General features: G+C 39.6%; 2 protein-coding genes across 2 annotated transcripts; one reads left to right on the top strand and one right to left on the bottom strand.

Annotated features, from left to right (window-relative positions):
* Positions 1 to 821: 821 nt before the first annotated feature.
* LOC5511707 (mitotic spindle assembly checkpoint protein MAD1) lies at positions 822 to 15,117 on the bottom strand. The gene is made up of 16 exons (XM_048719817.1): positions 14,474 to 15,117; positions 12,486 to 12,538; positions 12,316 to 12,387; positions 11,767 to 11,848; positions 11,457 to 11,587; positions 10,902 to 11,016; positions 10,679 to 10,834; positions 10,403 to 10,468; positions 10,060 to 10,149; positions 8,495 to 8,542; positions 8,098 to 8,154; positions 7,317 to 7,490; positions 6,047 to 6,275; positions 5,678 to 5,730; positions 2,137 to 2,274; positions 822 to 1,568 (listed from the first exon to the last, which is right to left on the bottom strand). The coding sequence occupies exons 1-16, from the start codon at positions 14,996 to 14,998 to the stop codon at positions 1,404 to 1,406; spliced, it is 2,154 nt and encodes a 717-aa protein (XP_048575774.1). The 5' UTR covers positions 14,999 to 15,117; the 3' UTR covers positions 822 to 1,403.
* A 33-nt stretch (positions 15,118 to 15,150) lies between these two features.
* Positions 15,151 to 19,858, top strand: LOC116607027. The gene is made up of 3 exons (XM_048719818.1): positions 15,151 to 15,637; positions 15,736 to 15,830; positions 18,792 to 19,858. Exons 1-3 carry the CDS (start codon positions 15,460 to 15,462, stop codon positions 18,864 to 18,866), a joined length of 348 nt encoding a protein of 115 aa, XP_048575775.1. The 5' UTR covers positions 15,151 to 15,459; the 3' UTR covers positions 18,867 to 19,858.
* The last annotated feature ends 486 nt before the right edge of the window (positions 19,859 to 20,344 follow it).

Here is a 20,344-nt window from a genome sequence, read left to right as displayed (position 1 = left end):
TATAGCAATTTTTTCCGAAGAGGGGGCTAAAAGAGCCCCCCCCCCAGTCTGAATAGGGTAGGCAATAGGCAAGGCAATATAACTTTATTTATACCACACACAGAAATTACAGTAAGAAAATAAATAATAATTACAGATTTTGGGTATTGGCTGCCTAGAAGTAACTAAAAAGCTAATCTGGCTAGGCAGCACAAAATAGTTCAATTAAATGGAGCGTATAGCAAGGATTAAATGGAGCGTATAGCAAGGGTTAAGGTAACAAACACGGCCCCTGGTATGAAAAAGATTGTCAAAGTTCAAGGTGTCTTGTTGACACAAAATATTTGAGTCTAATGTCAAATTCATGTCCCATCATTAAAGTTCAACTATGTATATATTTTTTTATTAAAAACTGCGTTCTGACAGGCTTGGTCCTTGGCAAAGAATATGTCATGGATGTAACAGCATCCCAAAGATTTAAAAAAAATAGACACGAGTTTGATGCTACTGTAGTTTGAGCATTAAAGTTTTCAATCTTGCACAGTTTGATAGTTTTCTATGCTTGTAGATGAACCGCGAGTAAGCGTGGGGACTAAACCGAGCTTTCCTATGACGTCACATTAATTTCTTTACAACCACCCCTTTAGACACATCGGGTTGTAAGACACGCTGGTTTGCTAGTAAATCCATATCAATCAGATTGCTCATTTGTCCCGTCCTGATCAGCTACTTAAGTCAGCTTTCAAGGTGGTCACGGTAGCGCGCATTGCATGGTTATAAACAGTTGTCATAATAGGTTCTACCTATGGCCATGCTCCCCATATTCAAGTAATTCAAAGGCGTGTAATTACGACTTCGCTTTATATATACACTTTTAAACAAAGAAATATTTACATTTTCAACAATAGTACCCAGAAAATAGTGAGACATATAACAGAAATGGGCTAAGTTTGCTACTGTCTGGTATATATTATATTATCAGAGGAGGCAGCCAAACATGGAATAATAATTACAGAATATTTGCTGGGCTAAGTTTGCTACTGTCTGGTATATATTATATTATCAGAGGAGGCAGCCAAACATGGAATAATAATTACAGTATATTTGCGAGTTTAAGAAATTTTGCAGTAAATTTGCGCTCCATGAAAAAAGGCCCACCCCGAAACAACCAAAATGTGTAGCGTTTTTTGCTTGTCCTCTCCGCAATCGCAAATCTTCTGTCGCCGCCATTGTATGTGTTTCGTTCACGTGAAACATCCACGTTTTTGGTTTAGTATGATCAAGTGTTTTCCATTAGTCCATCCTACTTGCTAGTTTATCACGATGGGCGAGGTCTACCTACTACTGAAGACGTCCAAGGTCGCCCCATTTACACAATACATTCCACGAAACTAGGCACGTGCTTCTCTCATGACAGTCACGTGTCAATTGATGACGATAGTCGTGGTCTGCCTGCTGAAAAGGTCAAGGGTTACGGCGCTCAGGAATGCGGGAATGGAGTTCATCTTCTTGAGATACGTGTCGATTTGATCGGCAACTTGAGCTGAGAAGTCTGTCTGCAACATCATCATCTCGCCCTTTGAGTTGCTCTGAAATATTCACAAATAGTATGAAAAAGGCGTCAGTATAGGGGAGGAGAGTCTGTATGGGAGAGGGAGTGTTTATATGGGGGAGGGGGTGTCTATATGGGGGAGGGGGTGTCTATATGGGGGAGTGGCGTCTATATGGGGGAGGGGGTGTCTATATGGGGGAGTGGCGTCTATATGGGGGAGGGGGTGTCTATATGGGGGAGGGGGTGTCTATACGGGGGAGGGGGTGTCTATATGGGGGAGTGGCGTCTATATGGGGGAGGGGGTGTCTATATGGGGGAGGGGCGTCTATATGGGGGAGGATTGGAGTCAATATGGGGTGTCTATATGTGGGTAGTTGAAGTAAATATGGGGGAGAGGCTGGTGTCAATATGGAGGAGGGGGCCATGTTCTCCGTACTGTCGCCATGGTAAATGCTTATGTTAGGGAGACAAGGCACTAGTGATGTACTCCCCCTTAGGCAGCAAAAAAGCCACACTTCTTTTTTATACGGTTAACATCAACTACTTTTACACCTTTTGTAAAATGTATTATACCTAACTATGATCCCAGTAGAGTTTGTTCCTACCTCAAAGAGCAGGTCATCATTAGCTCGTTCAGCATACATGGACTGCAGGCGATATTTCTTGTCACGCACCACGTCTATCTTGTAGCCCGTCAGCGCATAACACGCCTCTCGAAACTCCTGGATCTTCCGAGAGAAAACCTGCCAGGATGGGACAAAATGAGCGAGAAATCCTGCCAAGGTAGGACAGAACGGATAAGAGAAAACCTGTCAAAGATAGGACAGAATGAACGAGAGAAACCTGCCAAGATAGGACAGAATGAACGAGAGAAAACCTGCCAAGACAGGACAGAATGAACGAGAGAAAACCAGCCAAGATAGGACAGAATGAACGAGAGAAAACCTGCCAAGATAGGACAGAATGAACGAGAGAAAACCAGCCAAGATAGGACAGAATGAACGAGAGAAAACCTGCCAAGATAGGACAGAATGAACGAGAGAAAACCAGCCAAGATAGGACAGAATGAATGAGAGAAAACCTGTCAAGATAGGACAGATTGAGCGAGAGAAAACCTGTCAAGATAGGACAGAATGAACGGGAGAAAACCTGTCAAGATAGGACAGAATGGATAAGAGAAAACCTGCCAAGATAGGACAGAATGAACGAGAGAAAACCTGTCAAGATAGGACAGAATGAACGAGAGAAAACCTGTCAAGATAGGACAGAATGAACGAGAGAAACCTGTCAAGATAGGACAGAATAAACGAGAGAAAACCTGCCAAGGTAGGACAGAATGAACGAGAGAAAACCTGTCAAGATAGGACAGAATGAATGAGAGAAAACCTGTCAAGATAGGACAGAATTAATGAGAGAAAACCTGTCAAGATAGGACAGAATAAACGGGAGAAAACCTGTCAAGATAGGACAGAATGAACGAGAGAAAACCTGCCAAGATAGGACAGAATGAACGAGAGAAAACCTGCCAAGATAGGACAGAATGAACAAGAGAAAACCTGTCAAGATAGGACAGAATGAACGAGAGAAACCTGTCAAGATAGGACAGAATGAACGAGAGAAAACCTGCCAAGGTAGGACAGAATGAACGAGAGAAAACCAGCCAAGATAGGACAGAATGAAAGAGAGAAAACCTGTCAAGATAGGACAGAATGAACGAGAGAAAACCAGCCAAGATAGGACAGAATGAAAGAGAGAAAACCTGCCAAGATAGGACAGAATGAACGAGAGAAAACCTGCCAAGATAGGACAGAATGAACGAGAGAAAGCTGCCAAGACAGGACAGAATGAACGAGAGAAACCTGCCAAGACAGGACAGAATGAACGAGAGAAAACCTGTCAAGATAGGACAGAATGAACGAGAGAAAACCTGCCAAGATAGGACAGAATGAACAAGAGAAAACCTGTCAAGATAGGACAGAATGAACGAGAGAAAACCTGCCAAGATAGGACAGAATGAACAAGAGAAAACCAGCCAAGATAGGACAGAATGAACGAGAGAAAACCTGTCAAGATAGGACAGAATGAACGAGAGAAAACCTGTCAAGATAGGACAAAATGGATAAGAGAAAACCTGTCAAGATAGGACAGAATGAACGAGAGAAAACCTGCCAAGATAGGACAGAATGAACGAGAGAAAACCTGCCAAGATAGGACAGAATGAACAAGAGAAAACCTGTCAAGATAGGACAGAATGAACGAGAGAAACCTGTCAAGATAGGACAGAATGAACGAGAGAAAACCTGCCAAGGTAGGACAGAATGAACGAGAGAAAACCAGCCAAGATAGGACAGAATGAAAGAGAGAAAACCTGTCAAGATAGGACAGAATGAACGAGAGAAAACCAGCCAAGATAGGACAGAATGAAAGAGAGAAAACCTGCCAAGATAGGACAGAATGAACGAGAGAAAACCTGCCAAGATAGGACAGAATGAACGAGAGAAAGCTGCCAAGACAGGACAGAATGAACGAGAGAAACCTGCCAAGACAGGACAGAATGAACGAGAGAAAACCTGTCAAGATAGGACAGAATGAACGAGAGAAAACCTGCCAAGATAGGACAGAATGAACGAGAGAAAACCTGTCAAGATAGGACAGAATGAACGAGAGAAAACCTGTCAAGATAGGACAGAATGAACGAGAGAAAACCTGTCAAGATAGGACAGAATGGATAAGAGAAAACCTGTCAAGATAGGACAGAATGAACGAGAGAAAACCTGTCAAGATAGGACAGAATGAACGAGAGAAAACCAGCCAAGATAGGACAGAATGAACGAGAGAAAACCTGTCAAGATAGGACAGAATGAACGAGAGAAAACCTGCCAAGATAGGACAGAACGAACGAGAGAAAACCTGTCAAGATAGGACAGAATGGATAAGAGAAAACCTGTCAAGATAGGACAGAATGAACGAGAGAAAACCTGCCAAGATAGGACAGAATGAACGAGAGAAAACCTGCCAAGATAGGACAGAATGAACGAGAGAAAACCTGTCAAGATAGGACATAATGAACGAGAGAAAACCTGTCAAGATAGGACAGAATGGATAAGAGAAAACCTGTCAAGATAGGACAGAATGAACGAGAGAAACCTGTCAAGATAGGACAGAATGAACGAGAGAAACCTGTCAAGATAGGACAGAATGAACGAGAGAAACCTGTCAAGATAGGACAGAATGGATAAGAGAAAACCTGTCAAGATAGGACAGAATGGATAAGAGAAAACCTGTCAAGATAGGACAGAATGAACGAGAGAAACCTGTCAAGATAGGACAGAATGAACGAGAGAAAACCTGTCAAGATAGGACAGAATGAACGAGAGAAAACCTGTCAAGATAGGACAGAATGAACGAGAGAAAACCTGTCAAGATAGGACAGAATGAACGAGAGAAACCTGTCAAGATAGGACAGAATGGACGAGAGAAAACCTGCCAAGATAGGACAGAATGGATAAGAGAAAACCTGCCAAGATAGGACAGAATGAACGAGAGAAAACCAGCCAAGATAGGACAGAATGAACGAGAGAAAACCTGTCAAGATAGGACAGAATGAACGAGAGAAAACCTGTCAAGATAGGACAGAATGAACGAGAGAAACCTGTCAAGATAGGACAGAATGAACGAGAGAAACCTGTCAAGATAGGACAGAATGAACGAGAGAAAACCTGTCAAGATAGAACAGAATGAACGAGAGAAAACCTGTCAAGATAGGACAGAATGAACGAGAGAAAACCTGTCAAGATAGGACAGAATGAACGAGAGAAACCTGTCAAGATAGGACAGAATGAACGAGAGAAAACCTGTCAAGATAGGACAGAATGGATAAGAGAAAACCTGTCAAGATAGGACAGAATGAACGAGAGAAAACCAGCCAAGATAGGACAGAATGAACGAGAGAAAACCTGTCAAGATAGGACAGAATGAACGAGAGAAAACCTGTCAAGATAGGACAGAATGAACGAGAGAAAACCTGTCAAGATAGGACAGAATGAACGAGAGAAAACCAGCCAAGATAGGACAGAATGAACGAGAGAAAACCTACTAAGACAGTAGACAATGGCTGAGATTTGAGGTTCTTTTTTAGTTATTTACCTCTTTTAATCTTTGATTTTTTAACTCTGACGACGAAAGTTGAGCTTTTACATCTGGAAGATATTGTAAACGACGTTGGTGAGGGAAGTTTGATAGATATATTGGGATTCTTCACATATTTTTTTTCTTCTAGTATTAAATTAACCTGCTAGCCAGCTCTCCAATGGGTAAATTTGGTAAATTCAAAAAAGCGAGAGAAGGGGGAGGGAGTCGGGAAATTTCAGTATTTCCCAAAAAAACCCACTGGAGGGCTGCCTAGCAGGCTTTTATTGAATAGGAACAAATGTAAAATGTGGGGTTGACTAGGCTCTTTAACAGCCATTGTTATCTTTTCCACATCAAAAACAATACAAAAACAGCACCTCTTACCCTGTACTTGCTTCATGACGCTAGGATCACCAGCATCAGGTGACAGGTTTTTCCAGGCAGCCTGGTCACCGGGTGATGCCTTGCCCTCTTCCAGTAACCAAACTCTTTGTCGCAAAGCCTCGTTCTCGTCCTGCAGTCGCTTGATCTCTTCAGCTCTCTGCTGTCTTGCAAGATTGGATGGGTTCATGGAGAAGTGGACCACCTTGGTTTTAAGTGGGTCAAAGTAGCCCTGACAGTCACAATAGAAAAAAAAAACATTTTAATAATAGGGGTTTGTAGACACACCATCACATTAGATTAACAAGGTGACGAATGCAAACACAAATAAATATAGAGATATATGTTATATATGTATAATAAATATAAGTATATTTCATCAGTTTCTTCAGAGGCCAAAAAATTTTTCTGTTATATACACACATTACTCCTCTGCCACTATGTTAGATACAGTACTGCTTTGATTACTTGATCAAGCGGGACATAACTATTTGGCTGAATGGACTGTTTTCCAGATAAAGGGGATCTGGTGAAATTTGAATGAGTGAGGCTCATTCAACAGGATTCTTTATGTACATTTTTTTGTGCCTCATTTTTAAACTCACATGACGATACCCATTATCTGGAGAAGAGTCTATTGGTGTGAGGTTTCCGGTGGACACAGTTCTGGGGGTGCTGAATACACTGTATTCACCCATTTCAAATAAAATTATTATAGAAAATCCATTTTTCATAACCATCAATGATTCAGGAGAGGTACATAAAAATGTCTCCAGATCCAGATCCCTGAAAGCGGTGTGAATTTATACAGGCACATAAAAAAGAATGCTGCAGCTGTGAAAATCTATTTTTTTTTTATTTAGGCTTGTTTGCTTACTTTTTTTATACCCATGAGGTACTTGGGGTTATAAAACATGGATTCTCTTAGAGAAACCATTTTTTTAAAAAGGCATTTTAGTGGTGCGAGGTTTCCTGATGAATGCAGTTTTGAGGTGCTGTATACACTTTTTATGTCTACACCTGCAGATGTTGGTGCGAGGTGTGAACGCTGTTCTGGAGTGCCGTATATTGTCAGGTTCGCGACAAGCCCGCATGTAAGCATGGGTAAAAACCACTGAAGCGCCAGGCTGCACCGATTCTAAGCCTGAAGTTATGTGGTGGCTAATTATGCAGCAAGGCACTTCAGTGGTTTTTCCATGCTTAAATGCAGGATTGTCACGTAGTCACGAAGCTGGTTGATGACAAAGTTTTGTGAATCGGCTGCATACTACACCTGCATATGCATCTGCTCCTTGCGTAACTCGTAGACCTCCAGCCGCTCAGCCAGCTCACCATTCTCTTTCTTAAGCTTCTCAAGTTGAGTCTTTAACTCCGTCACTAAGGTGGGGCTTGACTCAGACGCCTGGGAGGGGCTTGTCTTTTTAAACCCATTCAATGCTCTCTCCAGCTGCAAATAACGAAAATAGGTAACCACAAGCTTCAATCATTCTGGTAACCATAATGATGGTTACTATGTCATTGAAGTAAAAATGATCTGATGCACAAATAAAGATCCAGGATTTACAAAGGAGAGGGGGGAGACTGCAGTATATGTAAAACACATAGCAGAAGGTAAAGCTTTGAGTTTTAGGTCCAACACAGGCCCACAGCTAGGGATGGGCACAGGAAAAATGCTTACTTAGACCAACAAAAAGGTGGTACTATTATTAGTAGTAGTATTTAAAGTAATCCCAGCAACCTCCCCTTCCCGCCATACATTTGACTATTCTTTCAAAATGAAGAGGGGGGAGGTGATGCAGGTGATACTAATGGCCATGATGATTGTCACACAATGTTTACAGAGATTCTGGTAAAGATAGAGGTGATAACAAAATTGAAGGTGGGAATGAAGCAATATGTTGTTATCTCATAATACCAAAAATTATTTTATTACACTTATAGTCCTTCCAATTCAATGTATTGTTATCATTCTCTTGAGTACAAAACCATGTTATCTGCAAATCTGTATTTGTACAGTATTTGTATTAGTCAGGAAGATATCAAGATATCAGTACCTCCTTGACTTTTAATCGCACTGTTGACAATTCTTCCTTAGCATTCTGCAGCTCTACCTGAAACCACAGACATAGTTAAGTCAAACTGACCATAAGTACAAACAAATAATTAGAAGATTTACTTATCTATATTCTTATTGAAAAATATAAGAAGCTGCAAGTTACAATATTGACTTGTGTCGGTATCTGTTGGCTTTTCATGCAATTCAATCCCTTACTCTTTCTTGTTTGGACAGGGCAGCAATAGTACAAAATTGAAGAAGCTAAGTTTTTAGAAAGAACTTTGTGAGCAAATATGCACAATTAGAAAAGTGTAGTATCAACAAGAGAATAGATTGTTTAATAACATCACCAGACATGAGTACTGTGTATGTTCAAAAAGATACCAACAACAAACCTGTTGTTTCTCTACATGTTGCTCATATGAAGTCAACTGCATCTCGGTCTAAAAAAAAAAAAACAATGAAGCAATTACACAGGCATCACATCAAAAAAATTGCTACATCACACAGGTATCACAACAAAAAGTCAGCTAAATCACACAGGTATCACAACAAAAAGTTAGCTAAATCACACAGGTATCACAACAAAAAGTTAGCTAAATCACACAGGCATTACAACAAAAGGTTAGTTTAATCACACAGGTATCACTAACAAAAAAATAGCTAAATCACACAGACATCACAACAAAAAGTTAGCTCAATCACACAGGCATAACAACAAAAAGTTAGCTAAATCACACAGGCATCACAACAAAAAGTTAGCTAAATCACACAGGCATTACAACAAAAGGTTAGTTTAATCACACAGGTATCACTAACAAAAAATAGCTAAATCACACAGACATCACAACAAAAAGTTAGCTCAATCACACAGGCATCACAACAAAAAGTTAGCTAAATCACACAGGCATCACAACAAAATGTTAGCTAAATCACACAGGTATCACCAAAAAAAAGTTAGCTAAATCACACAGGCATCACAACAAAAAGTAAGCAAAATCACACAGGCATCACAACAAAAAGTTAGCTAAATCATACAGGTACAGGTGCTTCAAATATAAAGAAGTAATTTACATAGTTATATAGAATATCTTTAGGCATATCAATGTGAATGTTCCTCTTTTTTTACATGATGTCCCTACTTCCTAGGTTTCTTTTATTCAAAATGAAAACATATTGTAGGTAATTTCATAATGTGATAAAATTGATATTTATACATGGCTTCTGGAATTACGCAGAAAAAAACTCAAAATTACGCAGGATTCTTTGCTAAATTACGCGGAAAATCAATCATTACGCGCTAAATTATGCTGGATTTTGCAATACATTTTTCTTTAAAAATCAAAATTTTGTGGGATTCTTTACTGAATTACGCGCTAAATTACACGGAATATCAACTGTTACGCCCAAACTACATTTTTTACCAAAGGAAAGCACAAAATAGCTTGAAAAGGTCTATTTTTTGCGTGAAAATATCTTAGGCAAGTTTTCATTGGCTCCTATGTAGCCACCAGCCAATTAAAAAAGGTATTTTATTATTATGTAGTAGTCCTAGATCTTAGCAGTTTAGCAAAGAACCCCTTTTATTTGTTTTCGAAATTCAGTTTGAAATATTGCACTCTTACAAAGAATATCTGTCTTTTTTTATGAGAAATAGAGGTAAGAACCCTGGAAGAACACATCAGCTGTGCACTTTAATGTTTTGTCTTTCAAAATTTAGCCAAATTACACGGAAATTTGTGAATTACGCGGAGAAAGCCAAATTACGCGCTTCCGTGCGTAATTCCAGAACCCTTGTTAATACATAATTTAATTTCATTATCCCTAATATTATTATGACAAGCTATGCTATGCCCCTGTAAGCAAGACTATAGCACTTTTTATACCCCTTGTTGCCCCCTGTAGTTGGCTAAACACCCCATCCACATGCTACAACCCTCAAATAGACAAGCACTGTCACCTCTGTCAAGCGATGTTTAAGCTGAGGGTCGCAATTAGCAGAGTACTTGGTGTCAAACTGATTCAGGATCTTACGGCAAGCATCTCTGTCCTGAAAGCAGAAAAGGATGTTCAGAAAACAAACCAACAAAAAAATGAAGGTGCCATTTTCATGTCTTTTGGTGTTTCTTTTATGGTAATTGTTAACTGCTTTTTCAATAGCCCTGTCACTGGCAAAGTGATTAAAATAAATTAAATAAAGATAGTGGCTATGATAAAACACCACCAAATGCCTGAAAGTTAACTGACAAAATAAAATAAGGTGGATGTTGGCCTTATGTTAAGGTGGATTGGTATCAACTTACAGCTGTCACTATGAATAAATGCCTCTGGAGTCCCTCTGCCAGTTCCTGATGCCTAAGATCACTTTCCTAAAAAAAAGCAAAGAATGAGATGATGTGGCTAGTGTTTATCTGGGAAAATCAGTAGCTGTGTCCAGTCGTGACCTTAGTGTGCAATGTACCATTTGTCCAGGCAGAATACAGGTGTACGAGTGCCCTTTGTCCAGACAGGACCTAGGTTAACATGTACCATTTGTCAAGGCAGAATCTAGGTGTACAAGTACCTAGGTTTACATGTACCTTAACTTTGTCCAGTTCATTCAGTATTTCCTCAATATCATCAGTTTTCACTTCTCTTATCGTGGACACCTCATGAACACGTCCTACAGGAGACGAATGTCGCTTGCTGCCAAACTTGTCCTCTACTCCATATTTCTGGACTTTTTTCTTTAATTCCTGGAATAGTAAGAAATCGGCGGTTAAGATGGGGCACTTGTCTATAGACTTTTGCAGGTTGTTTTACCTCATTTTCAACCTCTAGCATGATGAGATCTTTCAGCCTCTGTTCTGCTCTTGACAGTTTGGCTTTTACATGCTCTGTCTCCTCTTTTAGCAACAGATTGCTTTCATTGGTCTGTCTGGGGAGTGAGAAAAAACATACCCTGAGCAAATCCTCAATATAATTATACAGCCACATTGCTATCATGCCCTCATTAATGGAGAAGCAGGCCATACATCCCATACAGCAAACAATGCAACACTTTGAAATGAAAACTCAAAACACTGTAGAATAAACATCTTATTGCCCTTGTTCGCCTGGGTCTTACCTGTTCCCTGATTACCAGCCACACTTAGTGTTGCAACCTGTTCACCACCCCTGTTTACCATTTCTGTAATACTTGTTTAACATACCTGTTATACTTGTTTACAATACCTGTAATACTTGTTTACCATTCCTGTAATACTTGTTCAACATACCTGTTTACCATTCCTGTAATATTTGTTACCATTCCTGTAATACTTCTTTCACGAACCTGTAATACTTGTTTACAATTCCTTTAATACTTGTTTACCATACCTGTAATACTGGTTATCTTCTTTGAGCTTAGCATTCTCTTTCTCCAGGGCACGGTACTTGGTCAGCTGGTTTTGAAAGGACACTGTGATACTAGAGGCCTCACTTTGCAGAGAAAGTTGGTGTTCTAATTCCTGAAAACATGCAGAAATTGTAAAACATTTTTCTACTATGTCTGTGTACCCCAGTAGATCACAAACCACACCCATGGGACTGCGTACAGTATATGTTCAATCTATGTTCAGCTGTATCCCTCCTCCTCACAACACCTCAGTAGACGACAGCCACACCCATGGGACTATGTATACTGTACCTTCACTCTGTGTTCAGCTGTGCGAGCTTTGTTTTTGGCCTCCTCTAGTTCTGTAGCATTATTAACAGCCTGGCTATACCTCCTGGGAAACAACAGGAATAACATTTTGGACAAACCATGGCAAAATATAGCTGCTATGCCGTAGATTCTTGTCTTTTCTGTATGCCTTGGTTTATATACTTAATGCCTTAGCTATTTTTGTCCAGCTCAGGAAAAACGTGCTAAAGGCATGTGTATGGGCAAAGTGATCAGAGAGAAATTGATGATGATTATTGGTATTGTAATTCTTGGCTTGAAACCTACCATGACCATGATATTGTGAGTTAAAATTCAAATCGTGTTTGTGCTGTTAGTTGCCAAAGACCTACTTCCTTTGTCAAAATAAGGCTATTTTATGAAGATTGCGAGATGTAATTGAAATATTCAACAGCTTTATAACAGAAACAAAACAAAAAACAGTCTGAGAAGCCGAGGGGGGACGAACATATTTATTAACTAAATAAAAACAGTTTCTTAACAAAATATGGACGAGGCATGTTGTTTTCCAACCTTTTAAATATTTCTAGCATTTCCTCTGCTTCCTCCAATTTACTTTGCAAGTTAAGCTGCTGAGTCTCCCCTCTGAAAAAAAAAACAAAGTCATGATGGTCATGGTCATGGAATCTTGAATAAGTCAGATAAATATTGTAGTATCAACGAGTTATACAAGTGATACTTACTTTGCCAAAGTATTTTGTAGTTCTAGAATTTTCTGACTTGATTCTTGTCTGACCTGTAACACAAAATTTAATGGCAAACCAAGAACCACCGACATCCTCCTTGCAAACTCTACATATAGAGTATGTTGAGGGGCTCATGGGTGAATATTACCAATGTGAACACTACTCATGGCACTCAAGGGTGAATATTACCACATATGTGAACACTACTTATGGTGCTAATGGGTGAATATTACCACACATGTGAACACTACTCATGTTACTCAAGGGTGAATATTACCACACATGTGAACACTACTCGTGGCACTCAAGGGTGAATATTACCACACATGTGAACACTACTCGTGGCACTCAAGGGTGAATATTACCACACATGTGAACACTACTCATGGCACTCAAGGGTGAATATTACCACACATGTGAACACTACTCGTGGCACTCAAGGGTAAATATTACCACACATGTGAACACTACTCGTGGCACTTAAGGGTGAATATTACCACACATGTGAACACTACTCATGGTGCTAATGGGTGAATATTACCACACATGTAAACACTACTCGTGGCACTTAAGGGTGAATATTACCACACATGTGAACACTACTTATGTTACTCAAGGGTGAATATTACCACACATGTGAACAATACTCATGGTGCTAATGGGTGAATATTACCACACATGTGAACACTACTCGTGGCACTTAAGGGTGAATATTACCACACATGTGAACACTACTTATGTTACTCAAGGGTGAATATTACCACACATGTGAACACTACTCATGTTACTCAAGGGTGAAAACTACTCATGACGCTCAAGGGTGAATATTACCACACATGTGAACACTACTCGTGGCACTCAAGGGTGAATATTACCACACATGTGAACACTACTCATGGCACTCAAGGGGGAATATTACCACACATGTGAACACTACTCATGGCACTCAAGGGTGAATATTACCACACATGTGAACACTACTCATGGGACTCAAGGGTGAATATTACCACACATGTGAACACTACTCGTGGCACTCAAGGGTGAATATTACCACACATGTGAACACTACTCATGGCACTCAAGGGTGAATATTACCACACATGTGAACACTACTCGTGGCACTCAAGGGTGAATATTACCACACATGTGAACACTACTCGTGGCACTCAAGGGTGAATATTACCACACATGTGAACACTACTCATGGCACTCAAGGGTGAATATTACCACACATGTGAACACTACTCGTGGCACTCAAGGGTAAATATTACCACACATGTGAACACTACTCGTGGCACTTAAGGGTGAATATTACCACACATGTGAACACTACTCGTGGCACTTAAGGGTGAATATTACCACACATGTGAACACTACTTATGTTACTCAAGGGTGAATATTACCACACATGTGAACAATACTCATGGTGCTAATGGGTGAATATTACCACACATGTGAACACTACTCGTGGCACTTAAGGGTGAATATTACCACACATGTGAACACTACTTATGTTACTCAAGGGTGAATATTACCACACATGTGAACACTACTCATGTTACTCAAGGGTGAAAACTACTCATGACGCTCAAGGGTGAATATTACCACACATGTGAACACTACTCGTGGCACTCAAGGGTGAATATTACCACACATGTGAACACTACTCATGGCACTCAAGGGGGAATATTACCACACATGTGAACACTACTCATGGCACTCAAGGGTGAATATTACCACACATGTGAACACTACTCATGGGACTCAAGGGTGAATATTACCACACATGTGAACACTACTCGTGGCACTCAAGGGTGAATATTACCACACATGTGAACACTACTCATGGCACTCAAGGGTGAATATTACCACACATGTGAACACTACTCATGGCACTCAAGGGGGAATATTACCACACATGTGAACACTACTCATGGTACTTGAGGTTACAAGGAATCATGAAACAAACATGCTCAAAAGCTCACCTCCTCGACCTCTGACGAGAATTTCAACTTTTCTCTTTGTAGTAACTGCATTTTGGTGTCCATCTTCTTCTTGTAGCCTTCAAACTCTTTTTTCAAGTCCCCAAACTGCTCTTTAGCAAGCTTTTCCTGATCCAATGCATACTTAACAGTTTTTCGCAGTTCGCTCAATTCTTGTTCCTTGTCCCTCAAGTCTCTCTTGTGTTTTTCGCTGTCTCGGTCATTTTCGACTCGGGCTCGCTTTTGTGATTTCTCAGCAGAATTAAGTTCATTTTCCAGATAAGCGATCTTGCTACGGTTCTTGAAGATCTCCACGTCTCTTTCACTGTGTTGTCGTTTACCTGTTTTGCTCGAAGCCAAAGTGTTTGTGTGAGTTTTTTGCGCTTGAGAAGAATTAGAAGTTTCAGTTTCCTCGTACGATAATTTCTTGTTTACCGGGCCCTGATCAGCATTTACAAACTGGCTAAAATCACTCATTATTCGCACGATAGCTGTGCTATCGTCCGGGGTCCTTATAGCTCTGTTCATTTTCCAGGAGAAAGAATTATTCTATTCTACGAAGAGTTCTACGAAGAATTTAGCGCAACAATTCAAACCGCCGGGCCGCCATCTTGTAACAGGCTGCTCCACTAGCATCATGGGAGTCATAACCAATACTCTCACAGTTACATCAACACAGGAAGCCCGTACACGACGAGAGTTATGGAAGAAGATTTCTTTATCAAATCACCATTGATATTTATGCCGCACATTTTCTGCTGACTAGAGCTTATTTTTTACTCGATCATTATTCAAGGAACCCAAAAATAATGCTTTGAAAAATCCCCTGTTTAGAGTCTCGGACTCCCTGTGGATTTCAGTAGTTCCTCGTGTGTTTAAAGTTGAAGAGTTGCATTGAATTGTTTATATGGTCTCTTTTTCGCTAGAAATTGCACTTCAAGACTTTAAAAACTACTCTGTTGGATCTTTTACACTTTATAGTGTGTGATATGTCTTCAAAACTCGTCAAGAAAGGACTAGATTTCATGCTCTCTTTGGATAAACCTAAGAAAACGCTGAAAACAAAGTCAAAGAGCAAGAAGTCTTCAAAGAAACACGAACAGAAACGCAAAGACAAAGTTTCTAGGGGCAGCAGAACACTCAGTGATGTATTCTCCGCAACTCATGGTAACAGCATTTTTTGTTATTCTTTTTATTTGCCAACATAGGATAGGGGTACCGGTAGTATTGGTTCTTGTCAGCTGAATAGATTATCTTAACCGTAGCCAAAAAGAAAAAGAAAGATGAAGACTTCACCGAACAGAACTTGAAGTATTTCCTTGCTTCCGCCTGGGAAATCAAGAGAGAAACTAAAGATAAGGTAATACTAGAACATTCAATTCCAATTATATTTTACAGCAGTACCATATACAGTGTGCAGTGGTACCCATACATGGCAGTACCCATACAATTTACAGAAGTACCCATACAGTATATGGCAGTACCCATACAGTGTGCAGTGGTACCCATAAAGTATATGGCAGTACTGTACAGGACCCGAAACAATCCCGAAATGATCCCCAAAAGTTCCCCAACTGATCCCGGGCCCCGAAACGATCTCCAGGAGTTCCCGAAATGAACCCTAAGGAATTGCAGTAATGGACAAACAAAAGGAATGTGGAAGGATTGGCTTTCAGTTTTAAAAACATATGAAACATTTTAGAGTCATTCTTGTTACTATGCAGAAATTTGAATTAACTAAAACCATAGTAGTATTAAGATTTTTATATATGATTGCGCAGGAAATACAGCTTTCGACAGCTTGGTTGAGTCAGCAATTGGGGTCAAATAACAATTCCCGTGATGGTGATTTGAAGAACCAGGCGTGAATAAATCATTTACACATAACAATCCATAAAAGAAAGTCTCCACAGATGAGACATGCCTCTTCTTTCCCGTAGGAAAATGTTTGTTTGTGTTCGGTGAATTATTAAGACCTATCATAAAGAGAGATAGAGAGAGATCACCCATGGGTGTACGCACGACTACATCAGGAAATTCTAAACTCACATATTGCTTTCAACAAAAGCAACATCTCTTAATATTTTGCAACGGTAGTAAAAGGGTTGTTCTAGTGCATTACTCAGTGTGCTTTTGTCATTCCATCTTCTCGGCCAAACCGGCTGTCAGTAAATATTTGCTCGTGTAAACATGGATTTCGTGGTGAAATACACGTTTGGTTGTCACATGAATATAGATATTTTTAGTGGTGATGTTTACCGGAAACGAGACTAGTGTCAGAGTCATGTGTTGGAACTGCAAATGTTTCGAAGGTCAAAAGTTTGGTTGTTCTTAACAAGGCTGTGCTTGGCTGTGCTATGTTTATGCTGTACCTTTCAGTAACAATTAAAAGTTGTGTATTTGTTTTGGGCTCTGTTTATGGCTTTACCGCCGGGGCAATGCAATAAATAGAAGTACCCCTACAGCTTGAACCAGTACCCATACAGTATATGGCAGTACCGATATAGTTAACAGTGGTACCCATACAGTATATGGCAGTACCGATATAGTTAACAGCGGTACCCATACAGTATATGGCAGTACCGATATAGTTAACAGCGGTACCCATACAGTATATGGCAGTACCGATATAGTTAACAGTGGTACCCATACAGTATATGGCAGTACCGATATAGTTAACAGCGGTACCCATACAGTATATGGCAGTACCGATATAGTTAACAGTGGTACCCATACAGTATATGGCAGCACCGATATAGTTAACAGTGGTACCCATACAGTATATGGCAGCACCGATATAGTTAACAGTGGTACCCATACAGTATATGGCAGTACCGATATAGTTAACAGTGGTACCCATACAGTATATGGCAGTACTGATATAGTTAACAGTGGTACCCATACAGTATATGGCAGTACCGATATAGTTAACAGTGGTACCCATACAGTATATGGCAGTACCGATATAGTTAACAGTGGTACCCATACAGTATATGGCAGTACCAATATAGTTAACAGTGGTACCCATACAGTATATGGCAGTACCGATATAGTTAACAGTGGTACCCATACAGTATATGGCAGTACCGATATAGTTAACAGCGGTACCCATACAGTATATGGCAGTACCGATATAGTTAACAGTGGTACCCATACAGTATATGGCAGTACCGATATAGTTAACAGTGGTACCCATACAGTATATGGCAGTACCGATATAGTTAACATCGGTACCCATACAGTATATGGCAGTACCGATATAGTTGACAGTGGTACCCATACAGTATATGGCAGTACCGATATAGTTGACAGTGGTACCCATACAGTATATGGCAGCACCGATATAGTTGACAGTGGTACCCATACAGTATATGGCAGTACCGATATAGTTGACAGTGGTACCCATACAGTATATGGCAGCACCGATATAGTTGACAGTGGTACCCATACAGTATATGGCAGTACCGATATAGTTGACAGTGGTACCCATACAGTATATGGCAGTACCGATATAGTTGACAGTGGTACCCATACAGTATATGGCAGTACCGATATAGTTGACAGTGGTACCCATACAGTATATGGCAGTACCGATATAGTTAACAGTGGTACCCATACAGTATATGGCAGTACCGATATAGTTAACAGTGGTACCCATACAGTATATGGCAGTACCGATATAGTTGACAGTGGTAACCATACAGTATATGGCAGCACCGATATAGTTAACAGTGGTCCCCATACAGTATATGGCAGTAGCCCTAGAGTTTATATTTTAATTTACGATAACCTCGATTTTACAATGACGTTCCTTTCTTTGGTTGAAATAAACAGTGAAATTTATAAGAAATTACCTCGATCTTACGATATTGGATACAACGATATTCTCGATTTTTCAATACAAATCTCCCAAGCGTAATTTTGACCTCGATACAACAATATTACTGATTCTGTCTATCAACAAAGAGAGAAAACTCAAGACACCACACATGTACAGTACAGCTAACGATTTTTTGACTTGACAGATCTTATTATGTGCAGATTGACAGTCTTACAGAAAGAAACTGTACAGTCTTACATAGAGTAGAGTTACAATATTATTTTGTAAAAGTTAATAATTAACCCGACCTCGCTACAACAATATTTTCAATTGATTTTCCTTGATATCGTAAAATCGAGGACCTCTTGATTTTACAATGCATTTTCTTTCTCCTGAGTCACATCGGAAATTCCGGGTTCCAATGTATCCATTCTGTATATGGTGGGTCATATATAGTATGCTTTTCCTGTTCCAATATGCATGCTTTATTTATATCTACAGATTGTTCAACACAAAGACAAACAACCCAAAGAAATTAGGAATCAAGATGAAGCAGATGGTGATTTTGATTTCTGAAGGTGGCTAATTTGTATGGGAGGCTACTTTGAGCTCTGATCAAGGATATTCAATGTGGTTTTACCGGATAAAGCATATGATAGATATGAGCTCTGATAAAGACTATTTGATGTGGTTCTACCTAATAAATCAGATGATAGATATGAGCTCTGATAAAGACTATTTGATGCAATTCTACCTGATGTCCAAAAGAGGGTCTGAAAACTGATTTGCGATTTAACAACAACAACAAAAACAGAGGATTTGGACAGTTATTGTGATAAGGGATTTAAGTTTTGATTTATGGCTCAGTTATTTACCGGAAGCTGTCCTCTTGCTTCCCATTTTTCTTACTGCAATTTTAAATATACTCTCGTCAATAAATTTCAACTGCTTATCTGCCTTTTGGCTTCCGTCATTCAAATCAGCATAACAGAATTACATTTGTTGCTTTTGGATTGGTCAGAGCTTCATGTAGAGGTGACTTGATGGGAAACCATTAAACTGCTGACCAATGAAAACGCAACAAGGATTTTGAATGACGGAAGCCAGAATGGAATTCAGCTGTTGAAAATCATCTGCAAAAGTTCACAAATGATTAAAAACTAACAGTGATGACTCTTAGGCTGATTTGTGTGCCACTGTTTTGGTTTCATCTGAATACTGAAATATCTTGGAATTTTTGTAAAGTATTACTATCTATATATTATTTTATGTTTAGCAATGGAATAGCACACATAGATCGAGACCTATTAACATCTGTATAAGTAAACAGGTAAAAATGTTTAGAGCATGTCTTTGTTCTGTTAATCGTGGCAACAACATTCAGCACTTATATTTTTTGTAAACAGGTCAGAATTTTTCCTGGATCGGCGCCTGGAATTGAACCAATTTTATTGTAAGATGTGTGGAATTTCACAGTGGTTTTAGTTGATCTAGTTCGAAGTTCATTTTTTATCATAAATCATAAATGTAGAGTTTAGGACAGATAAATAATGTGAAATGAGCGACAACACGTCTTCTGGTTTGTTCCTATTCTTCTTAAAAGCAGAAAAATTCATAAAACACCATCTGAAAAAATTGACGGAAGTGGGGGGCGGTATGTGAATGGCCGACTATATTATACTGTATATCTGTTTTGACTGGAGGTTGTGATTCTCCTTTGCATGATTTGTTCCTGTTTACTCTACCTATCTGCTATGCAGCCAAGTCGCAAAGTAGCCTGCTAGCCGGCTCTTCAGTGGGTTTATTCGGAAATCACAGTTTTCGGAGTTTCGGGATTTCTGTGGAAGGGAAATGCCAAAGGAATCCCGAAAATAGTAATTTCCGATTAAAACCAAGTCTCAAACTTAAGGTTGCATTATAATAAGATCGCATTATCTAAAGTCGTATTACTGTAAGGTCCTAATGTCTCGTTGATATTGATATCGTTGATATTGTCATAAGGTCGTATTGTCGCTCGCTGGTTTGTCGTAAGGTCGTATTGTCTCAAGGTCGTA

The sequence above is a fragment of the Nematostella vectensis genome, chromosome 12, assembly GCF_932526225.1.
Source record: "Nematostella vectensis chromosome 12, jaNemVect1.1, whole genome shotgun sequence".
In the NCBI taxonomy this organism is placed as follows: Eukaryota; Metazoa; Cnidaria; class Anthozoa; order Actiniaria; family Edwardsiidae; genus Nematostella; species Nematostella vectensis.
The sequence above is the reverse complement of the archived record's forward strand: the minus strand, read 5'-3'. Positions and strand labels throughout refer to the sequence as shown.